Genomic DNA, 22,135 nt, shown 5'->3' with positions numbered 1-22,135 from the left:
TGGTTTCCAACTCTAGACGTAATTTTGTTCAAGAAGACTAAAAGGAGTTACTTTTTAACGCCACGTAACAAGTCTGGCGTCTGGCTGCGTTTGTCCCACCGGCGCCCCGTAACCTCTTTCCCGGCGCCTGCGTCACACGCTCTCTCCTGGAGTCGCCGTACCTGGCTCCTTCTGATTGGCTTAGATGCGCCCGGAGCCCTTCTGATTGGCTAAAATGTGCCCTGAGCCCTTCTTGATTGGAAGGCGCGCCTGGGAGTCCGGTCCTTGGCGCCTGAGTGGTTAGGTTGAGGCCCTAGGCGTGGGGGAGAACTGGGGAAACTGGAATTTCCCGCGGAGCTGACAGCGCTTGCGCTCCCCCTACTCGTTGTAATTCCACGCGCTCCAAAATATCCGCCATGGAGAAATCTTGGTAATGACCCATTCCCCGTAAGCATCCCAGGAACACATCTGACCCTTGCCCTATCCCCCTCCTCACCGCCGCCGTGGGAGAATTCTGGATAACTGATTTCTCTGGTTCCCCCAGAGAATTCTGGGTAACTAGCCGTTTCCATCACCTTCCCCTGCCCCCGCCCCAATTGTGGGTAACTGGCCATTATTGTTTTCCTCTGGGGAATCCTGGGTAGCTATTGGAGAGGATTCTGGGAAACTGACTTCTCGTTCTCCCCACCGTCCAACCCATCCGTCCTCACCCCCAATTCTGGGAGAAAGCACGTTAGATCCCTCTACCTAACGCCAACCCCTGCAATTCTCGCTCCCTTCACCTGATGATTCAGGGCTGAATCAGGCAAGTGAGCAGTCCAAAGTGAGAAGAAAGGGAAGTCAAGGATTAGGTTAGATAATAGGGTGGTGGAGAGTACAGAGGGCCTAGCGGAGGAGAGATAGGGACAACAGTTCTACCACCTCCACCCCCACTGCCCATCCCTCCCCCGCCTGCTTCCTCCTTTGGCTGGCAGTCTCATCCCTCGTGCCTGCCTCATCTCCCTCCTGTCCCATAACTTAGAAGACCCTACGTACCAGTACCTGGACCTACCCTTGACTCAGCTACCTCTTTCCCCTTACAGGCCAGGATGTCCATTCTAGGCCCACCGGTGCTGTCTTGCTGAAGGTTGGGTCAGGCATCCAAAGGAACTGTGGTAAGGGAGGGTGTGACACAGGTGTAAGCTGCCATCGTCATCATGAACTTTGAGGGTCTGGACCCTGGACTGGCAGAGTATGCCCCAGCCATGCATTCTGCCCTGGACCCTGTCCTGGATGCCCACCTGAACCCAAGTCTGCTACAGAATGTGGAGCTGGACCCAGAGGGAGTGGCCTTGGAGGCTCTTCCCGTCCAGGAATCAGTGCACATAATGGAAGGTGTCTACTCTGAATTGCACAGCGTGGTGGCTGAAGTGGGTGTACCTGTCTCCGTTTCCCACTTTGACTTGCACGAGGAGATGCTGTGGGTGGGGAGCCACGGGGTAAGAACTGTACCCCTTTGTGAGGGTTGAAAGATGTTGAAGGTCTTTATCTGGTCTTAACCCAAGGACAGCCGCTTTGCAAATAGCCAGTACTGAGGAGTTGTAATGATGAGACAGCTCACTGAAGTGTCAACCTCCTGGGCTCACACAATCCTCCCACTTTAGCCTCTCAAGTAGCTGGGACTACAGGTGTGCACAACCAAAACCAGCTAATTTTTAAAAAATTGTTTAGTCTTACTCTGTTGCCCAGGCTTGTCTCAAACTCCTGAACTCAAATGGTCCTCCTGCATAGGGCTGCCAAAGTGCTGGGGTTACAGGTGTGAGCCACAGCGCCTGGCCAGCATCCTGCTTTTGTCACAGTTGCCCATCCAGTGTTTTGATTTATATTGATAGTTGTATTCATCACTTAGTCTGTAGCCATCCAAATCTAATCTCTCTTGCTATTGCCCCACCTCTGTTTTCTATTATTATAGAATATTTAATGTATGATTCTGCATATCTTATATTGAATCATTTTGTCTTCTCTGGCTGATTTTAATCTCTCTCAGAGCAGTTATCAATCTTAATTTTTAAAAATCTGTATCCATATTGCCAATATGCTATGGTGCCCAAAGGCTTTGTAAGAAATACTATGCTGTTTGGCCAGGCGCGGTGGCTCACATCTGTAATCCCAGCACTTTGGGAGGCCGAGGCAGGCGGATCACGAGGTCAGGAGATCGAGACCATCCTGGCTGACACGGTGAAACCCTGTTTCTAGTAAAAATACAAAAAATTAACTGGGCGTGGTGGCGGGTGCCTGTAGTCCCAGCTTCTCAGGAGGCTGAGGCAGGAAAATCGCTTGAACCCGGGAGGCAGAGGTTGCAGTGAGCCAAGATCACACCACTGCACTCCAGCCTGGGTGACAGAGCGAGACTCCGTCTCAAAAAAAGAGAAAAAAAAAGAAATACTATGCTGTCCTTTGTTTACTAATTGACTTCTTAAGTCATGAATTGTTTTTCCATTAGAAGGGATGAATTTTGTGTGTGTGATTCATTCAGTTTAGTAGGCAGTGTCTACTGCTATGCTAGGCACTGTGAATAAAGCTAAATAAAACATAATCCTTGCCCTCAAGGAGTTTACAGGACAGTAAACTAAAAAACATATACAAAAACAGATAATTTCACGGTACTAAGTGCCAGTGTGAAAATCTGTACTGGATACTGGACAGGATGGAGGATAGTCAGGGCATCCAGAAGGATGTAACCCCTGAATTGAGTCTTGAAAGATGAATAGAAATCAGATGAAAAAGATGGGAAAAGGCTGTCTTAGCATAGGATAAGCAAAGATTCCAAAGATATACAAAGCTTGGTGAGTATAAAATTGAGGAACTACAAGCAATTAGGATTTACCGGACTGGAGGAGGTAGACATTTATTCATTCAACCAGTGTTTTTTTGAGCCATATAGTAGGTGTCAGACCTTGCTCTAAGGTCTAGGTTTGAAATAAGCAAGTAAACAGGAAAACATTACAATACATTCAGGTGTTGATTAGTACTCTTAAGAAAAATACTGGCTGGGCATGGTGGCTCACACCTGTAATCCCAGCACTTGGGGAGGCCAAAGCAGGCACATCACCTGAGGTCACGAGTTCAAGACCAACCTGGCCAAACATGGTGAAACCCCATCTCTACTGAAAATACAAAAATTAGCTGGGTGTGGGGACGGGCACCTGTAATCCCAGCTACCTGGGAGGCTGAGGCAGAATTGCTTGAACCTGGGAGGCAGAGGTTGCAGTGAGCCGAGATCGTGCCATTACACTCCAGCCTGGGCAACAAGAGTGAAACTCCATCTCAAAAATTAATACATAAATAAAAATTTTTAAAAATCCTTGGTTATCTAGTGGTTAGGAAAAAAAATAAATAGGACTTGACTGTCAGATATATGGCTTGGTCAACTAGGTAGATCTTGGTACCATAGAGAATACAGTAAGAAAAATTGAAATGAAATAAAAATAGTAAATTTAATTTAGGATGTCATGAGCTTGAGGTTATAACGGGATATTTAAGGAGGTTTAGTAGTTACCGTCATCTTCTTGATATCCATGTGGGATTGGTTCCAGGATCCAAAGATACCAGATACCAAAATTCAAGGATGCCTAAATCCCTTATAGAAAATGATATAGTATTTGCATATAACCTTATGCACATCCTCCCAGATGTGAAACATAAGAATGTCAGCTGGCCAGTAGAGAATTGGACTATGTCCCTGACTTTCTATATACTGTTCTAACCAAGTGAGCCATTACCTATTCAGCAGGGTCATTGTGAGGATAAAATGAGGTAGAGTTTACAAAAATACTGTGTAACACATTAAACAAACGTAAGACAGTATTTTCAGTGTCTTTATCACTAAGATTGACTGGTTCCTAGCTTTTTGCCTCAGTTGCTCCTGGTCACAAAGACCAAGCAAGAAAGGATCAAGGCTGAGCCATGTTCAGTCCCCGACCTGGCCGTAGGATGGCCCTTGCCCCTCCACTCTCAGTGTCTCTGTTGTCTTTGTCTTCTATAGGGCCATGCCACTTCATTTTTTGGCCCAGCCTTGGAGCGCTACTCATCCTTTCAAGTCAATGGCAGTGATGATATTCGGCAGATCCAGAGCCTGGAGAATGGTATCCTTTTTCTCACCAAGAACAATCTCAAATACATGGCCCGTGGGGGCCTCATTATATTTGATTACCTGTAAGTGGCTTCTCAGCTCTGGACTGGGAACGAGGATGCCTCATAGGGTGGGAAGGCTAAGGGATTGGCAGCTTGTAAGGCCTGGGCCCCTTAGCCTTTCCTCTCCCCATAGGCTAGATGAGAATGAGGATATGCACAGTCTCCTACTGACTGACAGCAGCACTCTACTCGTTGGTGGGCTGCAGAATCACATACTAGAGATTGATCTTAACACTGTCCAGGAGACTCAGAAGGTACAAGCCTGGAGCAAGAAAGACCTATGCAGGGTCTGAGGTTGTTGAGGGGACAGGGTATGCTTGGGTGGTAATGTGCTTGAGATGTGGGTATGACCTTTCTGTTCCCTTGGTCTGTGGGAAAAATCATTCTTCTCGCTGGTTTTTCCTGCTTCCCTCTCCAGTATGCAGTAGAGACGCCTGGAGTCACCATCATGAGACAGACAAATCGCTTCTTCTTCTGCGGCCACACGTCTGGCAAGGTGGCCAAGTTCCATTTCTCTTCCCACTGCAGGACCCTGTTTCACTAGATACCTGATTGGGATCTGCTTTCCCTTAACTCTGGGGTGTAGTTGGATTGGAGATGAGGGATGAGTGGAGTGAATTCACTTCCTACTCAGTGATATTCTACTATGAGATTATTTTGCAGCTTGATGTTTTCTATGATAATGAAGTCTCCTCGAAGCGCCTTCCAGCTCTGAGCTTCTCTGTTTGCCTTTTCTGTGCTTTAAGTTTCCCTATCCTAAAGCCCTAGTTCCTTTGGTAGGGACCCCACTGGGTTAGGTAGGTGGCAGTTATTTTTCCTGATAACAGAATTTGCAGATAACTGAATTTATTTTTTTTTTTTTTTAGGTTTCCCTGAGAGATCTCCGTACTTTTAAGGTGGAACATGAGTTTGATGCCTTCTCAGGAAGTCTTTCAGATTTTGATGTGCATGGCAACCTGCTAGCTGCCTGCGGCTTCTCCAGCCGCCTCACTGGCCTGGCCTGCGACCGTTTCCTCAAGGTGTATGATTTGCGCATGATGCGTGCCATCACACCACTTCAAGTACATGTGGATCCTGCCTTCTTGCGCTTCATTCCTACATATACTTCTCGTCTTGCTATCATCTCTCAGTCAGGTATGAAGGGCATATGGGATTGGGTAGGAGGGATCAATGAGCAAAGGAGAGCTAGAACCTGAACGAATACTCATCCAGAAACCTCTTTGTTGGGGAAAAAAGTAACCTTTCATCAGGGTCCCAGGGTTTTACTTGGGTTTGGCCAGAGATTAGAGCTTTTATTTTCTTGAATGTGAGGAACATGGAAAAAGGTAAAGTAGGCAAAGTAACTGTAGAATTACTCTTTGCTGAGTAGCAAACCATCTGTGGTTTATGGAAGGCATCAGGTGACATTCTGTCTCTAGGCATGGATTTGGGGCCCATCTTGTCCTGAAATCGGGAAGAGGATTGGAAGGGCATAAGAGTATGGCTTTCTTTCACTTTCTAGAGCTCAGTGGGTTTCTTCCTCCTTTGTAGGGCAGTGCCAGTTCTGTGAACCCACAGGCCTAGCCAACCCAGCAGATATCTTTCATGTGAATCCTGTGGGGCCTCTGCTAATGACATTTGACGTGTCAGCCAGCAAGCAGGCCCTGGCCTTTGGGGATTCTGAGGGCTGTGTGCACCTCTGGACTGATTCCCCGGAGCCTTCCTTCAACCCCTACTCCCGTGAGACTGAGTTTGCTTTGCCATGTCTCGTGGACTCACTGCCTCCTCTGGACTGGAGCCAGGACCTGCTGCCTCTTTCCCTCATCCCTGTCCCACTCACCACTGACACACTTCTCTCTGACTGGCCTGCTGCCAACTCTGCTCCAGCTCCCAGGTTGTACCCTACCTCTGGGCCAAAAGGTGGGAGGGATGGGGAAAGGGCCAAGATATCAGAATTCTCTGCTAGCCTTGTTATTATTCTACTACTTTCCTGATTTTTGCCTACCTTCAGTATTTTCTTTTTCTCTGGACCCTTGGGGATTGGGGAGTGGATCTGTGTACACCACAACCATTTAAGTCCTAGAACTATACTGGATTGTAGGCGAGCACCACCTGTGGATGCAGAGATTCTGCGCACCATGAAGAAGGTGGGCTTCATTGGCTACGCACCCAATCCTCGCACCAAGCTGCGCAATCAGGTGTGTTCAGAGTGGAGGATCAGCCCCCACCCCAGCCTACTGAAGTTTCTCCTGTCTTTTTCCTTTACTAGTCTTTCTTTTGTTTTTAGATCCTGTTAGTAACCTACCGAATTGATGGAACTATGCTAGGTGTTAGGAGGATTCAAAGATAGAGAAGCTAGGGTCCTTGCTGTTAGGAAATTTAGTATTTGGTTGGTGAAGAGAAGACATAGCCATATCAGACATTATGTTCTGTTGTTAAATGCTGAAGGAATGTCATAAGCATTTAGTGCCGGAGCTGTTTGGAGAGAAAATGTTACTCTGGGCTAAAGTGACCAAGGAAGGTGTAATGAAAGAGCTGGGTATTAAGCTGGAGAGGTGGGATATAAGTTAAGTAGATAGTAACAGAGGAGAATATCCAAGATGAGAGAAGAGTGTTAGCAAAGGTCTCAAGAGGCATACATGCAAAACACATATCTGAGGGGGACTATATGAGTATACCAGTCTGGCCGGAGTAGATGTTGGTATTGGGATGTAGTGAGAGATTAAAGTTAGAAGTGGCCAGATTATGAAGCTTTGAACACCAGTTTATAATAGAGAAAGTAATACACAGAAAGCAGCATTCTACAAGGGTTAATTTGGTAGTGGCGTGCTGGACAGAGTGAATATAGGGAGACCAGTGTGGATGCCATCACAGTTTTCCAGCTGTGCTGAAGCAGAGTGTTGGCAGTGGAAATAGAAAGGAAGCAGTAGATGCTGAGAATGCTATGAATGTAGAAGGTTCAGGACTTGGTGGCTGTTTCAATGTTGGGATAAATGAGGGTGAAGCCAAAGATGACAAGACATCCAACAAGGTTACCTCTTCTTAAAATCCCTAGATACCTTACAGACTCAAGGAGTCAGACAGTGAATTTGACAGCTTCAGCCAGGTCACTGAGTCACCAGTAGGACGAGAAGAGGAGCCACATCTCCACATGGTTTCTAAGAAATACCGCAAGGTGCTGGGGGACATCAGGGCCTGTGGGATGTGAGGAAAGGTACCCTGGGAAGGAAGTCAGATGAGAAAGGATTGAAGGACTCAGTCAGGAGGCCTTCAACTACCACCCTGGACCCAGGAGGAAGGTTCTAGGAAAGGCTATGGCTACTGGAAAGATTTGGGGACTCTGAGGATATCCTTGTCTTGCTCAGACTATTTCTGCCTTAGGTGACCATCAAATATTCCAAGCTAGGGCTGGAGGACTTTGACTTCAAACACTACAATAAGACCTTGTTTGCTGGATTAGAGCCCCACATCCCCAACGCCTACTGTAACTGCATGATCCAGGTAAGGGTTGGGTATTCCTACAACTTCAACGTGCCTACTGCTTTCCTTCTTCCCTATGGCCACTCGACCCTGCTCTTTCCAGGTATCCTCAGCCATGCTCACTTTACCATGGTCTCCTCTACAATTCTTTCTTGCCTCTACAACTTTCAAGTCTCCTCTGAGCTCCACTGGTTTGGTGGACTCACTGCTTCGGTGGACTCCTGCTGTGTATTTTCCACCAGCTCACTTAACCTTCATATTTCTCCTCACCCCTAGGCCAGTTTCCTACATCAGTTCTGCTTTTCCCTCCAGGTGCTTTATTTCCTGGAGCCTGTACGCTGTCTAATTCAAAACCACCTTTGCCAGAAGGAGTTCTGTCTGGCATGTGAGCTGGGCTTCCTCTTTCACATGTTGGACCTCTCTCGTGGTGACCCTTGCCAGGTCAGTACCTGGAGACCTGAGACACTTAAAATGGAAGGGGAAGGAAGGTGGACACAAAAGAGAAAATAACCCCTTGCCACCAACACATTTCCAGGGCAGTAATTTTCTTCGGGCATTCCGTACTATTCCTGAGGCCTCAGCCCTTGGTCTGATCCTGGCTGACTCAGATGAGGCTTCAGGCAAGGGCAATCTGGCCAGGCTCATTCAGAGGTGGAATCGCTTCATTCTCACTCAACTGCATCAAGATATGCAGGAGCTGGAAGTACCACAGGCTTATCGAGGTGCTGGAGGCAGGTATGAAATCAGGATAGAAATAGTTAAAGCCATCATGACAGGCCCCTCTGTGATTTAAAGGGTCTCCTAACTTCCTCAATGTGCATATATCATCCTCTCCATTCTTAGCAGCTTTTGCTCATCGGGGGACTCTGTTATTGGGCAGCTCTTCAGCTGTGAGATGGAGAACTGCAGCCTCTGCCGCTGTGGCAGTGAGACCGTGCGAGCCTCATCCACCCTGCTTTTCACACTCTCCTACCCTGATGGTAGCAACAGTGGTGTACCCTTCAGCTCTGTTGGGAAGGCTCCCCAAAATGTCCTGTAATATCAGGGAGAGGGTGTTGGGGGCTCACTGTGGCTAGAGGGGAGAACCAGGAGTAAAGCATCTAATTTTCCCTCAGATAAAATTGGGAAGAACTATGACTTTGCTCAGGTGCTGAAGCGAAGCATCTGCCTGGACCAGAATACACAGGCCTGGTGTGACAACTGTGAAAAGTACCAGCCCACGGTGAGTGGACTGTTGGACTGGACTAGAGTCCTGGTCCTGCCATGGAGATTCAGCACCGTCCCATGTGGGGCTGGCTCTGTCAGCACTGCCATCCAGGGATCTCTGGTGGAGTGAGGAATCCCAGTTTGAGGACACAGACCCAGGTCCCTGTCCAGACTCCTTTTCCTGTACATTCCCTGCCATTCCTTGTTTGTTTTTTCCTCTCAGATTCAGACCCGCAACATCCGCCATCTGCCAGATATTCTCGTCATCAATTGTGAGGTGAACAGCTCAAAAGAGGCTGATTTCTGGAGAATGCAGGCTGAGGTAAGGACTCAGACTAGAAACGGCTTCAGGAATAATTTTTCATTTTACCCCTGTTCTGATCTCCATACATGATTATGTTCCTGAAGAACTGGATGTTTTTCTTTTGTGTTCAGGTTGCCTTCAAGATAGCAGTAAAGAAACATGGTGGGGAAATCTCCAAGAACAAGGAGTTTGCTTTGGCTGATTGGTAGGTGCTGTCTTGGGAGTTGTCAAATGATTGAATTGTCCAGTGGCTCCTCTTGTCAAGATCTCTTTCAGAACAAATTTCCAATTCTTCTGACCTGATAGGAAGGAACTAGGGAGTCCAGAGGGTGTGCTGGTATGTCCCTCCATTGAGGAGTTGAAGAACGTCTGGCTTCCTTTCTCCATTCGCATGAAGATGACCAAGAACAAAGGGCTGGATGTTTGCAATTGGACTGATGGGGATGAGATGCAGGTTGTTGAAAAACCGGGAAGAGGAAAGGGATTAAGGGAGAGAAGGTGGGGCAGAAGGTAAAGGAGGGCAGGGGAAGATGAAACCTAGCAGAGGGAAAAGGAAGAGAATAAGGCCTAGTATTTACCTGTTAGGGGATTTTCTGTAGTCACTCAGTTCAGTGTTGGGGTCTTAGATGGGCTAGGATGGAGATAACCTACCCTGGTACCCCATCCCCTATGCCCCCAACTCCCTGTCCTCTGTCCCCATTCCCCTCCCTTCCCCATCCTTAAACTTAGCTTAGCAGCCTGGGTACCCCCCTCACAGTGGGGCCCAGCCAGGGCAGAGGAGGAGCATGGTGTCTATGTGTATGACCTGATGGCTACTGTGGTACACATCCTGGACTCACGCACAGGGGGCAGCCTGGTGGCTCACATCAAAGTTGGAGAGACCTACCACCAGCGCAAGGAGGTGAGTGAGGTTATAGAGGGCAGGAACACTCCTGGGATGGCCACAGTGAGTCCCAGATCTGTCCTTGAGTCTGAGACAGTTGTCTAGCCATCACTTTGTATCGCCACAGGCTTTCTTTGTATTTCCATAGGGCGTTACTCACCAGCAGTGGTATCTGTTCAATGACTTTCTTATTGAACCTATTGATAAGGTTAGTTCCAACATGTTCTGTTTCTTCTTTCATTTCCCCTTTTCCTAGCATCCTTATCTTTAGGGCCCTATAGAATGCCAGGCAGATTCAACAGGGAGGGAGGAAGGAATCCTCAGAAATAAAAACCATTAGCACTTAAAAATAGCACCTGAAAAAAAAAAAAAAACAAATGAGCACCTGAGTCCTGGCCTCTGTCTGAAGTGGGGAAAAGGAAAAGGGTGATATACGTTAGCCATAAGTGCTTTTTCTCTTCTATAGCATGAAGCTGTGCAGTTTGACATGAATTGGAAAGTACCTGCAATCCTTTATTATGTCAAACGGAATCTCAATTCCAGATACAACCTGAACAGTAAGTGCTACATAGTAGACCCAAGTGTGTGGGCAGTTCAGATTGGGCTTCAGGATGAGATCTGGGACATTGCTTGCAAGTACTTAGGATTGGTAACCAGTGTTAATATTTCTGGAGATACAAAAGAGATTCCTGTTTATCAGACCTTAAATTTAGAAGCACGAAATCCAGCCTGAGCAACATAGCAAGACCCCCATCTCTTAAATTTTTTTTTTTTTTTTTTTTTTTTTGAGATGGAGTCTCACTGTGTCACCCAGGCTGGAGTGCAATGGCACAGTCTCGGCTCACTGAAACCTCTGCCTCCTGGGTTCAAGCGATTCTCCTGCCTCAGCCTCCTGAGTAGCTGGGATTACAGACGCCTGACACCACGCCTGGGTAATTTTTTTGTATTTTTAGTAGAGACAGGGTTTCACCATGTTGGTCAGGCTGGTCTCTAACTCCTGACCTCATGATCTGCCCGCCTTGGCCTCCCAAAGTGCTGGGATTACAGGCGTAAGCAACCACACCCAGCCTAAAAAAAGTTTTTTTTTTTTTTAATTAGCCTGTGTAGGCCAGGCACAGTGGCTTATGGCCTGTAATCCCAGCATTTTGGGAGGCTGAGGCGGGCAGATCACTTGAGCTCAAGAGTTCGAGACCAGTCTGGACAACATGGTGAAACCCTGTCTCTACAAAAATTACAAAAAGTAGCCGGGTGTGGTGATGTGCTCCTGTTGTCCCAGCTACTTGGGAGGCTGAGGCAGGAGAATCACTTCAGCCTGGGAGTCGGAGGTTTCAGTGAGTCGAGATTGCATCATTACACACTAGCCTGGGTGACTAGAGTGAAACCCTGTCTCAAAAAAAAAAAAATTTAGCTGAGTGTGGTGGCATATACTTGTGGTCCCAGCTAAAGCTGGAGAGGTTGAGGTGGGAGGATCACTTGAGCCCAGGAGGCCAAGGCTACAGTGAGTAAGCCATGATTGTACCAGAGCATACTCCAGGCTAGGCAACAGGATGAGACCCCCCCTTTTTTTTTTTTTTTTGACAGAGTATCACTTGTTGCCCAGGCTGGAGTGCAATGGCACAATTTCGGCTCACTGTGACCTCCACCTCCCGAGTTCAAGCAGTTCTCCTGCCTCAGCCTCCCGAGTAGCTGGGACTACAGGTGCCTGCCACCATGCCCGGCTAATTTTTTCTATTTTTAGTAGAGACGGGGTTTCACCATGTTGGCCAGGTTGGTTTTGAACTCCTGACCTCGTGATCTGCCCGCCTTGGCCTCCCAAAATGCTGGGATTACAGCCGTGAGCCATGGTGCCCAGCCTGAGACCCTGTCTTTAAAAAAAAAAAAAAAAACAATGCTGTAAATCTTGAGAGTGGAGTGGAAATGAGATGAGGGGGGACGTTTGGTCAGAATGGCTTAGGTTATGATGTTACATCTAATTATTCTTTTTTGTGGGACAGAGTTTCGCTCTTGTTGCCCAGGCTGGAGTGCAATGGCGTGATCTTGGCTCACTGTGACCTCTGCCTCCTGGGTTCAAGTGATTCTCCTGCCTCAGCCTCCCAAGCAGTTGGGATTACAGGCAGGTGCCACCACGCCTGGCTAATTTTTTTTTTTTTTGTCTAATTAGTAGAGACGGGTTTCACCATGTTGGCCAGGCTGGTCTCAAACTCCTGACCTGGTGATCTGCCTGCCTTGGCCTCCCAAAGTACTAGGATTACAGGTGTAAGCCACTGCACCTGTCTCATGTCTACTTATTCTTACCTTAATGAAAATCTACTTGGAGGTGAGCTCTTTTTTTTTTTTTTTTTTTTAGATGAAGTCTTGCTCTTGTTCCCCCAGGCTAGAGTGCAATGGCGTGATCTCGGCTCACTGCGACCTTCGCCTCTGGGGTTCAAGTGACTCTCCTGCCTCAGCCTCCTGAGTAGCTGGGATTACAGGCGCATACCACCACACCTGGCTAATTTTTGTATTTTTAGTAGAGACAGGGTTTCACCATGTTGGCCAGGCTGGTCTTACACTCCTGACCTCAGGTGATCTGCCCGCCTTGGCCTCTCAAAGTGGTGGAATTATAGGCATGAGTCACCACACCCAGCTGTGAGCTCCTTATTAAGTACCTATTTGGTATCTTTAAACCATAGTTTCTCTGTAACCTTTTTCTGGATTCTCTAAACTAAGGTCCAAGTGAAAATCTTATTCTTTATTCTCTGTGGTCTTTTCTGGTTTTTTCTCAGCATGTTTGTTGATAATTTTGTGATGTGACCTGCTCTGTCTACCTGTCCCATTTATCAGACATGATCTTTTTTCTCATGTGCTTTGATTATTGAGGGGTCACAGTGAAGACCCAGAGTCTATCAGCCACATTGGGCTTCTCTCCCCTAGTTACTTCGCTATCCAAGCCCTGTGTCCTCTTCATTCTCCCTTCTAGTCAAGAACCCTATTGAGGCAAGTGTCTTGCTGGCTGAAGCCTCGCTGGCACGGAAGCAGCGGAAAACACACACTACCTTTATTCCACTGATGCTGAATGAGATGCCACAGATTGGGGACCTGGTGGGTCTGGATGCTGAGTTTGTCACCCTTAATGAGGTAACCAAGACCAAAGGAATGGGGCATTGCAAGAGAACTCTGAGGATATTAGGAGTTGTAAGCATTTCTCTGATTTCCTTATTAACTCTTCTCATGTAGGAGGAAGCAGAGTTACGCAGTGATGGTACCAAGTCTACCATTAAACCAAGTCAGATGTCAGTAGCCAGGATTACCTGTGTTCGGGGCCAGGGACCTAATGAGGGTATCCCCTTCATTGATGACTACATCTCTACCCAGGAGCAGGTATTAAGATACGGAGATGCAAGTGAGGCACACCCTGGTGCTTATGTACGGTGCTCAAGAACCCAGAGAAGAGTGATAGGGGAAAACTCCACCTCACTTCCTGAAAAAGACTTGTCCTTTTCTCTATTCCTAGGTGGTGGATTACTTGACTCAATACTCGGGTATAAAGCCTGGTGACCTCGATGCCAAAATTTCCTCCAAGCACCTAACAACTCTCAAGTCTACCTACTTAAAGCTTCGTTTTCTCATTGACATTGGAGTCAAGTTTGTGGGTCATGGCCTGCAGAAGGACTTCCGGGTCATCAACCTGATGGTTTGGCAGGGCTCTTTTAAGAGTCTTCTTGTGAGAGTGGGCCCCTCAGGGTATACATTGTGCCTTCAGAGAATGGGAAATAATAGTCCCCTACCTTAAGTCTCCCCCTCTTTTATCCTTGCCAGGTGCCCAAGGACCAAGTCCTTGACACTGTCTACCTGTTCCACATGCCCCGAAAACGAATGATTTCCCTGCGATTCCTTGCTTGGTACTTTCTGGGTGAGTTGCTCTGCCTTGTAGGCCCCTGTGGTGTACATTAATAGCAGAAGCAGCCATTTAAACAAAAAGAAATCGTGTCCTTTGCAGCAACATGGATGGAGCTGTGGGCCATCATACTAAGTGAAGTAACTCAGAAACAGAAAATCAGATACCACATATTCTCACTTATAAGTTGGAACTAAACAATGAGTACATATGGACATAAGGATGGAAATAATAGACACTGGGGACTCTAAAAGTGGGGTTGGTGGGGGATGGGTGAGGGTTGAAAATTATGTATTGGGTGCATAGTTCACTATTTGCATATTAGGGATACCAGAAGCCCTGTCCTCACCAGTACATGATACACCCATGTAGCAAACATGCACATGTACCCCAAATCTAAAATAAAATTTAAACATAAAAAATAAAAGCATGGGGGGAAAAGAAAAAGTAGGAAAAGTGTTAGAGGACAAAGTGAGAGTAGGGGTGACCCTCAGTTAGTGGTGACAGTTACTAATGGATTTAATTAACGTCAATATCCCTTCTATGCAATGAAGAAGATGTTTGACAATTTCCCTTAAGGACAGTCAGGCTTTTTAGTTTTCTGGAGTCAGGTAGGAGTGGGGAGACATGTTCCTACCTCCCTTTGCTGGGTCCCAAACTATTCCACCTTTACTTACCCCAGACCTGAAGATTCAAGGGGAAACCCATGACAGTATTGAGGATGCACGCACAGCCCTTCAGCTCTACCGAAAGTATCTGGAGCTAAGCAAAAATGGCACTGAGCCTGAGTCTTTCCACAAGGTGCTCAAGGGTCTTTATGAGAAGGGCCGAAAGATGGACTGGAAGGTGCCTGAGCCTGAGGGCCAAACAAGTCCCAAGAGTAAGACCTGGGATGGGACAAGGGAAGCTGGACTGGGTGGATTTTGTATTTTGTTTGTGACAGGGTCTCACTCTTACCCAGGCTGAAGTGCAGTAGCGTGATTACAGCTCACTGCAGCCTCGACTTCCTGGGCTCAAGTGATTCTCCCACCTCAGACTCCCAAGTACCTGGGACAACAGGCACACACCACCACACCCAGCTAATTTTTGTACTTTTTGTAGAAACAGGGTTTTGCCATGTTGCCCAGGCTGGTCTTAAACTCCTGGGCTCAAGCGATCCACCCACCTTGGGCTCACAAAGTGCTGAGATTACAGGCATGAGCCCAGCGCCCCCAACTGGGTGGATTTTGATTGCACATATGGAGAATAGCACTTCACAGTTTACAAAGCACTTCATCCTTCTAACATTCAGTGAAATACATTTTATCAAAACTCTCCATTAACTATAACTTCCTCTTGTCCAAGTCTAAAATGTTCAGGGAAGGTCCATGCCCTTTTTTCTCTTGCATTTTTCCTTCATAGGAAGTAATGAGAAGATGCTTTTTTCTCTACTCAGCTTGAATCATGCTTTTGGTTTTGTCTCTGACAGATGCAGCTGTCTTCTCCTCAGTGCTGGCGCTCTGACTACCCTTCCCAAAGAACCACTGCCCTCTCCCTTTACTGTTCTATAGCCCCAGAACTGGGAGATGGCTTCCTTAGTTGGCTATACCTTGTCCACTTCCAGTACTGGACGTGCTCAGGGTCTAGGGTCTCAGATGGTGCTATTAATAGAACTGGAACACAGCAGAATTGTTGTAAAGGTTCTAGGAGCCAGATTCATTCCTTCTTCATCCTTTGCAAAACAGTGGTACAGAAACGGAGTCTAGAATTGACCCAGATAGAAAGTAATTGGTATTCTTAATATCCTGGGTCACTAATATCCAGGCAGAGAAGCTCCTGGAACCATAATTGTCAGTTCCTAGCTGGCTAGGGATTGAAGTCCTGGACAATGACAGAGGATACCACAGTAGTTCAAGACTTAGCACAAGTCACCAACTACTTCAGGGATGCCTGGAGGGGCCAACAAGTAGAGTGTTGGTGGCCCAAGCAAACCAGTATTGCCAATACCATTTCCAAAAGGGCCTTTGGATCCTGGACAAAGCTTGGCTGCTGGCTTCATTTATTCCTGCTGATGGCTGAGAAGCATCTGTCTTCCATCCCACTGTCCTGTCCCAAGTTTTGTTCCGTTTTTTAAAAATTTGTTGTAAACTGCATGTTTTATAAAATAAAAACAAAATATTGTTTGTCATTTATCTCATTAGGGAACTGCTAGTGTGGGTTCTCTGGCTTCAGTCTTCCTCTCCTTCCTTTGAAGGTAAAGTTCCGGAATCCAAAGTTATGGATATGAAAGGGTATAATTAGGCCAGGCACAGTGGGTCACTTCTGTAATCCCAGCACTTTGGGAGGCCGAGGTGGGTGGATCACGAGGTCAGGAGTTCAAGACCAGCATGACGAGGATGGTGAAACCCCCCCATCTACTAAAAATACAAAAATTAGCCAGGCGTGGTGGATGGCGACTGTAATCCTAGCTGAGGCAGAGAATTGCTGGAACCCAGAAGGCGGAGGTTACAGTGAGCCGAGATTACGCCACTGTACGCCAGCCTGGGCGATAGGGCGAGACTCCGTCTCAACAAAAGGAAAAAAAAGGTATAATTATGCCTTTTCTGGGCAATGCTGGGTCTTTGCTGTAGCTGCCCAGTACGCTACGTCAGACTGAAGATGTACAGTATGGTTTCCCCGTTAATTGTGTAAGCCGACAAACTACAGGTCCCAGGATAGCTTGAGATCTGTAGTTGCTCACAAAGATGAGTCTGGTGCTGCTGTGCTTCCTGGGAGATGTAGTTTCCTGTGTATTGAAACCTGGGCTGCTCGCTGGCCTGCAGAGCACCGTTTTGAAGGTCCTAGCCCACCTGGGTTGGCTCATGCGCACGACTAGCTGCTCCCATACAGTACACCCGGCCTCTGTCGTCTCTTAAGGCCACTCCTATTCTACGGCTGACCCCTGGAGGTCACGTGGAGCTGCTCGCCACGCAAGTCTGGGTCCTTCAGCGATTGACCGGGGTCCTTGCTGTCCGGGAGCCTCTCCCAAGCTGCCTGTTCGCGCGAGAGTTTGGAGGGGCGGGTTTGGGGTCGGTGTCTGATTGGGGCTCGCACCGCAGCACGCTCGAGCCCCGCTTAGGTACCAGTTAGCGCCCCGGGAGCTGGGTCAGGCGGTCGCCGGGACACCCCGTGTGTGGCAAGCGGCGAAGCGCTCTGGAGGATTCCGGACAGCCCTGCTCCCCGCAGCCAGGTGTAGTTTCGGGAGCCACTGGGGCCAAAGTGAGAGTCCAGCGGTCTTCCAGCGCTTGGGCCACGGCGGCGGCCCTGGGAGCAGAGGTGGGACGGATGCGGGCGGCGAGGCGCTGGGCGCTGAGGGTTGGGGATAGACTGGAGCGAAAGCAATGGTGGAGTCCTTAGAAAGGGGGCTGAGGTCCGTACGGATAATCAACTTACGGGCTAGAGGTGGGGACGCAGGAATCTTCGGTGCGGGATCCAAATGGACCCTAATTATTGAATGCTGGCCTCCTGGCCTGACTGAGGGCTCCCTGCTGGCAGTTCCCTAGTGCCTGTAGTCCTCGCGTAATCGCCAGCTTACCTCCTGTAGCTGCCACAAAGCCCCGTGAACCCTAGGCATGCAGTGCTAAAGTACCAACACCTAGGGCCTCACCTATCCACGTAGAGTCTGGGACTGAGCCCCAAGTCCTGAGCTCGCGCTCCCACCTACCGCCCTGGGGGAATCAGAGCCCTCAAGCGCTGGAACAGAGAAGCCCCTTTGTGTCCCGGCCATTTCCTGGAAAGTAGAGCCAGAGTCACAGTGAAGCCTTTGAAAGTGAGTGAGGAGCGGGGGGGTCAGGGAAAAATGGAGTCGGCTTCTCACACTTGTTTTATTCCCACACAAACCCAGGTGGAGCGACCCCATTACGCTAAAGATGAAAGGCTGGGGTTGGCTGGCCCTGCTTCTGGGGGCCCTGCTGGGAACCGCCTGGGCTCGGAGGAGCCAGGATCTCCACTGTGGAGGTAAAGGCACAACGGGAAAAAGAAGTGGAGGAAGCAGAGCCTTGGCAGGGCATGAGATCCAAGGCCTGGGAGAAGGATGAATGGAAATCCTGGGTTGATCCCATTCTCCTCACACCCTACCCCCACCCTCTCCCCTGCTCCCATTCTCTCCTCTTCCACCAGCGTGCAGGGCTCTGGTGGATGAACTAGAATGGGAAATTGCCCAGGTGGACCCCAAGAAGACCATTCAGATGGGATCTTTTCGGATCAATCCAGATGGCAGCCAGTCAGTGGTGGAGGTAATTGTTACTGTTCCCCCAAACAGAGTAGCTCGCTCTGGCTTTGGATGACAATTCGACTGCTTAAAAACGACCTTGGTTTAATAGAAATGAAGAAAACAGACTCAGAGAGATAGCTAAAAGATTTGGCTCTGTCTCATTTGGAAGAGGCTGCAGGCTTATTCCCCATGCACTTGCTTCCTGGCTCCAAACCTTAATACTTTGTTTCTGCTGTAGAATTTGTTAGCAAACAGGGAGTGCTGATCAGCCCCCTTTTCCACATCCCCATGACTCGTTTTTACTGTAGCACTGTGGTATACATACAAACGTCCATTCAAAATCTGAGTCAGAGCTAAAAATAAAAAATGAAAAAACAGAAGTAAGAATAAAAGGTTTTATCATAATTAGGAAATTTTAGTCAAAAACAACACACATGTACACAAAGGTGTATCTAATAAATAATATATAAGGCAATGTTAAGATTACGGTGCTAGCCTGGGCATCATGGCAAAACGCCATCTCTACAAAGAAATGGAAAAGTTAGCAGTGCATGGTGGCATGTGCCTGTAGTGACCGCTACTTGGAAGGCTGAGGTGGGAGGATCACTTGAGCCTAGAGGATCACTTGAGATCAAGAGGTCGAGGCTGCAGTAAGCCGTGATCGTGCCACTGCACTCCAACCTGGGAAACACAGCAAAACCCTGTCTCAAAAAAAAAAAAAAAAAAAAAACCCAGCACTTTGGGAGACTGAGGCAGGCAGATCACCTGAGGTTAGAAGTTTGAGACCAGCCTGGCCAACATGGTGAAACTCTGTCTCTACTAAAAATACAAAAAATTAGCCAGGCACAGTGGCGCATGCCTATAGTCCCAGCTACTCGGGAGGCTGAGGCAGGAGACTCAATTGAACGCAGGAGGCGGATGTTGCAGTGAGCCAAGATCACACCACTGCACTCCATCCTGGTTGACAAGAGCAAAACTCTGTCTTGGGAAAAAAAAAAGATTATGGTGCCTTAATAGCTGTTGTCCACAGAGCCTACACTACCTCTTTAATACTGTGCTTACTGAGGATATTAGTCTCAATTTTAAAAAATTACTATTATTATTATTTTTGAGTCAGAGTTTTGCTCTTGTTGCCCAGGATAGAGTGCAATGACACGATCTTGGCTCACTGCAACCTCTGCTTCCCGGATTCAAGCGATTCTCCTGCCTCAGCCTCCCAAGTAGCTGGGATTACAGGCATGCACCACCATGCTTGGCTAATTTTGTATTTTTAGTAGAGACAGGGTTTTTCCATGTTGGTCAGGATGGTCTCAAACTCCTGAGCTCAGGTGATCCACCCTCCTCGGCCTCCCAAAGTGCTGGGATTACAGGCGTGAGCCAATGTGCCTGGCCAAAACTATATATATATATATGAGAACACATGGACACAGGGAGGGGAACATCACACATCAGGTCCTGTTGGGGTGTGGGGGGCTAGGGGAGGGATAGCATTAAGAGAAATACCTACTGTAGATGACAGGTTGATAGGTGCAGCAAACCACCATGGCACATGTATACCTAGGTAACAAACATGCACGTTCTGCACATGTATCCCAGAACTTAAAGTATAATTAAAAAAAAAAAAATTCTCTTCATCTATAGAAATTAAAAGTATAGGTTGATCAGGGTTAATCAAAAAATTCTGTTTATAACTTGGAGCTAATGTTAACTGTCTTGTTTCTTAGAATTATACAATGAAGTGCCAGGCACGGTGGCTCATGCCTATAATCCCAGCACTTTGGGAGGCTGAGGTGGGTGGATTACCTGAAGTCAGGAGTTTGAGACCAGCCTGACCAACATGGAGAAACCCCGTCTCTACTAAAAATACAAAATTAGCTGGGCGTGGTGGTGCATGTCTGTAATCCCAACTACTCGGGAGGCTGATGAGGCAGGAGAAATCGCTTGAACCCGGGAGGTGGAGGTTGCGGTGAGCCAAGATTGCGCCATTGCACTCCAGCCTGGGCAACAAGAGTGAAACTTCATCTCAAAAAAAAAAAAAAAAGAATTGTACAATGAGGTAAAATCAAATCATATATTTGAAACTACTGCCAAGTACAGTGGCTCATACCTGTAATCCCAGCACTCTGGGAGACTGAGGCAGGCAGATCACTTGAGTGCAGGAGTTCGAGACCAGCCTGGGCAACATGGCAAAACCCTCTACAAAAAAAATACAAAAAAGTAGCTGAGCCTGGTGGTGCGCACCTGTGAGAGGATGAGGTGGGAGGATCACCTGAGCCTGGGAGATCCAAGCTGTAGTGAGCCTCAGTCATCACACCACTGCACTCTAGCCTAGGCAACACAGTGAGGCCTGTCTCAAAAAAAAAAAAAAAAAAAAAGTACTTTGAAACTATCAAGTAAACCATACTAATTAAGAACCACACTAGGCTGGGCACAGTGGCTCACATCTATAATCCCAGCACTTTGGGATGCCGAAGCAGGCAGATCATCTGAGGTCTGGAGTTTGAGACCAGCCTGACCAACATGGAGAAACCCCATCTCTACTAAAAATACAAAAGTTAGCTGGGTGTGGTGGTACATGTCTGTAATCCCAGCTACTCAGGAGGCTGAGGCAGGAGAATCACTTGAACCCAGGAGGCGGAGGTTGCAGTGAGCCGAGATTACACCATTGTACTCCAGCCTGGGCAACAAGAGCAAAACCCCATCTCAGAAAAAAAAAAAAAAAAAAATTAAAAATTAAAGTCAATTAGGGAAAGCTTTTTAGAATAGGTTGTTAGAGCTAGATTTGGAAAGAAAAGTAAGGATATAAATTACTAATGTACAGAGGTAGAAGAGAGTGACCCAAGGCTGAGGACATTTCTAGGTGCCTTATGCCCGCTCAGAGGCCCACCTCACAGAGCTGCTGGAGGAGATATGTGACCGGATGAAGGAGTATGGGGAACAGATTGATCCTTCCACCCATCGCAAGAACTATGTACGTGTAGTGGGCCGGAATGGAGAATCCAGTGAACAGGACCTACAAGGCATCCGAATTGACTCAGATATCAGTGGCACCCTCAAGTTTGCGGTGAGCTATGGGAATCAGTAGCTGGTTCTTGGACGTTAAGGGGTTGTTGGAGAACTAATTAGAAAGTTAGGCTGATATCCTTGTCCTCCTCTTTGGAAGTGAAGGCAAGAGGCCTTTTATTGCCCTGTGTCACCCATTTCTCCCTTGGGTTGGCAGTGTGAGAGCATTGTGGAGGAATACGAGGATGAACTCATTGAATTCTTTTCCCGAGAGGCTGACAATGTTAAAGACAGACTTTGCAGTAAGCGAACAGGTAAGCTGCCCCCACTTTATCTCCTGTTCTAGTAGCTCTGTGGAACCTGATATTCCCTAACTCACCCATACACCCCCATCCCAGAAACCTCTGGTATTAGCTCAAGAGCTGTCTTCCATTTCCCTTGGCTTAGAGACTTGGGGTGTTCCTACCCATTTTCTGTCAGCTTTCAGAATTTGTGTCCCCTTGACCCTGAGATACAGGTGAGAGGGCAGTGGGGATGTTTTATCATTTATAAGCATATATTCTGCAGAATGGTGGTTGGTGTGTGTTTGTGTCAGCTTGGTCTGGGAAATTTTCTCAGTACTGGCACATATCAGTATGAGAGTGGCATTTTCCTTTAAATTGTTTGCCATTTGCAGATCTTTGTGACCATGCCCTGCACATATCGCATGATGAGCTATGAACCACTGGAGCAGCCCACACTGGCTTGATGGATCACCCCCAGGAGGGGAAAATGGTGGCAATGCCTTTTATATATTATGTTTTTACTGAAATGAACTGAAAAAATATGAAACCAAAAGTACAAACTGTGTTGTCTTTTCATGCCCGGAATTGCCCTTACATTAAGCTTGAAGATAAGGAGTTATAGACAGGAAAGATAATGGAGGAGAAAGAAGAGTTTTGGGATTGACACAGGATAAAGGTAGGAGAGGCCTGAACCTTTAATTTTTCTATCTTCTGAGATTCCATTCCACTCATAAAC

The 22,135-nt window shown here is 47.5% G+C and overlaps 2 protein-coding genes across 12 annotated transcripts; both read left to right on the top strand.

The window, feature by feature from the left end:
* The first annotated feature begins 222 nt into the window (after positions 1-222).
* PAN2 (poly(A) specific ribonuclease subunit PAN2) lies at positions 223-18,243 on the top strand. 10 transcript variants are annotated; one of them, XM_023210784.2, is made up of 28 exons: positions 270-409; positions 1,062-1,457; positions 4,004-4,173; positions 4,286-4,406; positions 4,571-4,648; positions 5,019-5,286; positions 5,683-6,025; positions 6,233-6,329; positions 7,187-7,306; positions 7,513-7,632; positions 7,924-8,052; positions 8,147-8,346; positions 8,455-8,591; positions 8,727-8,833; positions 9,041-9,139; positions 9,253-9,326; positions 9,428-9,575; positions 9,879-10,022; positions 10,153-10,212; positions 10,471-10,561; positions 12,964-13,121; positions 13,221-13,364; positions 13,498-13,677; positions 13,803-13,896; positions 14,564-14,761; positions 15,350-17,175; positions 17,744-17,856; positions 18,019-18,243. In XM_023210784.2, exons 2-26 carry the CDS (start codon positions 1,176-1,178, stop codon positions 15,382-15,384), a joined length of 3,597 nt encoding a protein of 1,198 aa, XP_023066552.1. In that variant the 5' UTR covers positions 270-409; positions 1,062-1,175; the 3' UTR covers positions 15,385-17,175; positions 17,744-17,856; positions 18,019-18,243. The 10 variants fall into 10 exon arrangements, with proteins under 10 accessions (XP_023066553.1, XP_023066551.1, XP_023066549.1 ...); XM_023210785.1 differs by lacking the exons at positions 17,744-17,856; positions 18,019-18,243 and having other exon boundaries at positions 223-409; positions 8,458-8,591; positions 15,350-16,061; XM_023210783.1 differs by lacking the exons at positions 17,744-17,856; positions 18,019-18,243 and having other exon boundaries at positions 223-409; positions 8,458-8,591; positions 13,498-13,707; positions 15,350-16,061.
* On the top strand, positions 16,660-21,959 carry CNPY2 (canopy FGF signaling regulator 2). 2 transcript variants are annotated; one of them, XM_023210793.2, is made up of 6 exons: positions 16,660-17,175; positions 17,744-17,856; positions 18,019-18,134; positions 20,973-21,176; positions 21,333-21,429; positions 21,792-21,959. In XM_023210793.2, exons 2-6 carry the CDS (start codon positions 17,769-17,771, stop codon positions 21,833-21,835), a joined length of 549 nt encoding a protein of 182 aa, XP_023066561.1. In that variant the 5' UTR covers positions 16,660-17,175; positions 17,744-17,768; the 3' UTR covers positions 21,836-21,959. The 2 variants fall into 2 exon arrangements, with proteins under 2 accessions (XP_023066561.1, XP_023066562.1); XM_023210794.1 differs by having other exon boundaries at positions 16,964-17,089.
* Positions 21,960-22,135: the final 176 nt, after the last annotated feature.

The sequence above is a fragment of the Piliocolobus tephrosceles genome, chromosome 10, assembly GCF_002776525.5.
Source record: "Piliocolobus tephrosceles isolate RC106 chromosome 10, ASM277652v3, whole genome shotgun sequence".
Lineage (NCBI taxonomy): Eukaryota > Metazoa > Chordata > Mammalia > Primates > Cercopithecidae > Piliocolobus > Piliocolobus tephrosceles.
Note: the sequence above shows the minus strand (reverse complement) of the source record. Positions and strands in the feature narration are given on the sequence as shown.

Excerpts from the sequence above, each read along its gene's own strand:
- PAN2 (XM_023210781.1), top strand. The coding sequence starts at position 1,176 with ATGAACTTTGAGGGTCTGGACCCTGGACTGGCAGAGTATGCCCCAGCC. Across the intron at positions 7,633-7,923 it reads ACTGTAACTGCATGATCCAG|GTGCTTTATTTCCTGGAGCC; the intron begins GTAAGGGTTGGG and ends TTTTCCCTCCAG. Across the intron at positions 9,140-9,252 it reads TCTGGAGAATGCAGGCTGAG|GTTGCCTTCAAGATAGCAGT; the intron begins GTAAGGACTCAG and ends TTTTGTGTTCAG.
- CNPY2 (XM_023210793.2), top strand. The coding sequence starts at position 17,769 with ATGAAAGGCTGGGGTTGGCTGGCCCTGCTTCTGGGGGCCCTGCTGGGA. Across the intron at positions 17,857-18,018 it reads CCAGGATCTCCACTGTGGAG|CGTGCAGGGCTCTGGTGGAT; the intron begins GTAAAGGCACAA and ends CTCTTCCACCAG. Across the intron at positions 21,430-21,791 it reads ACTTTGCAGTAAGCGAACAG|ATCTTTGTGACCATGCCCTG; the intron begins GTAAGCTGCCCC and ends TGCCATTTGCAG.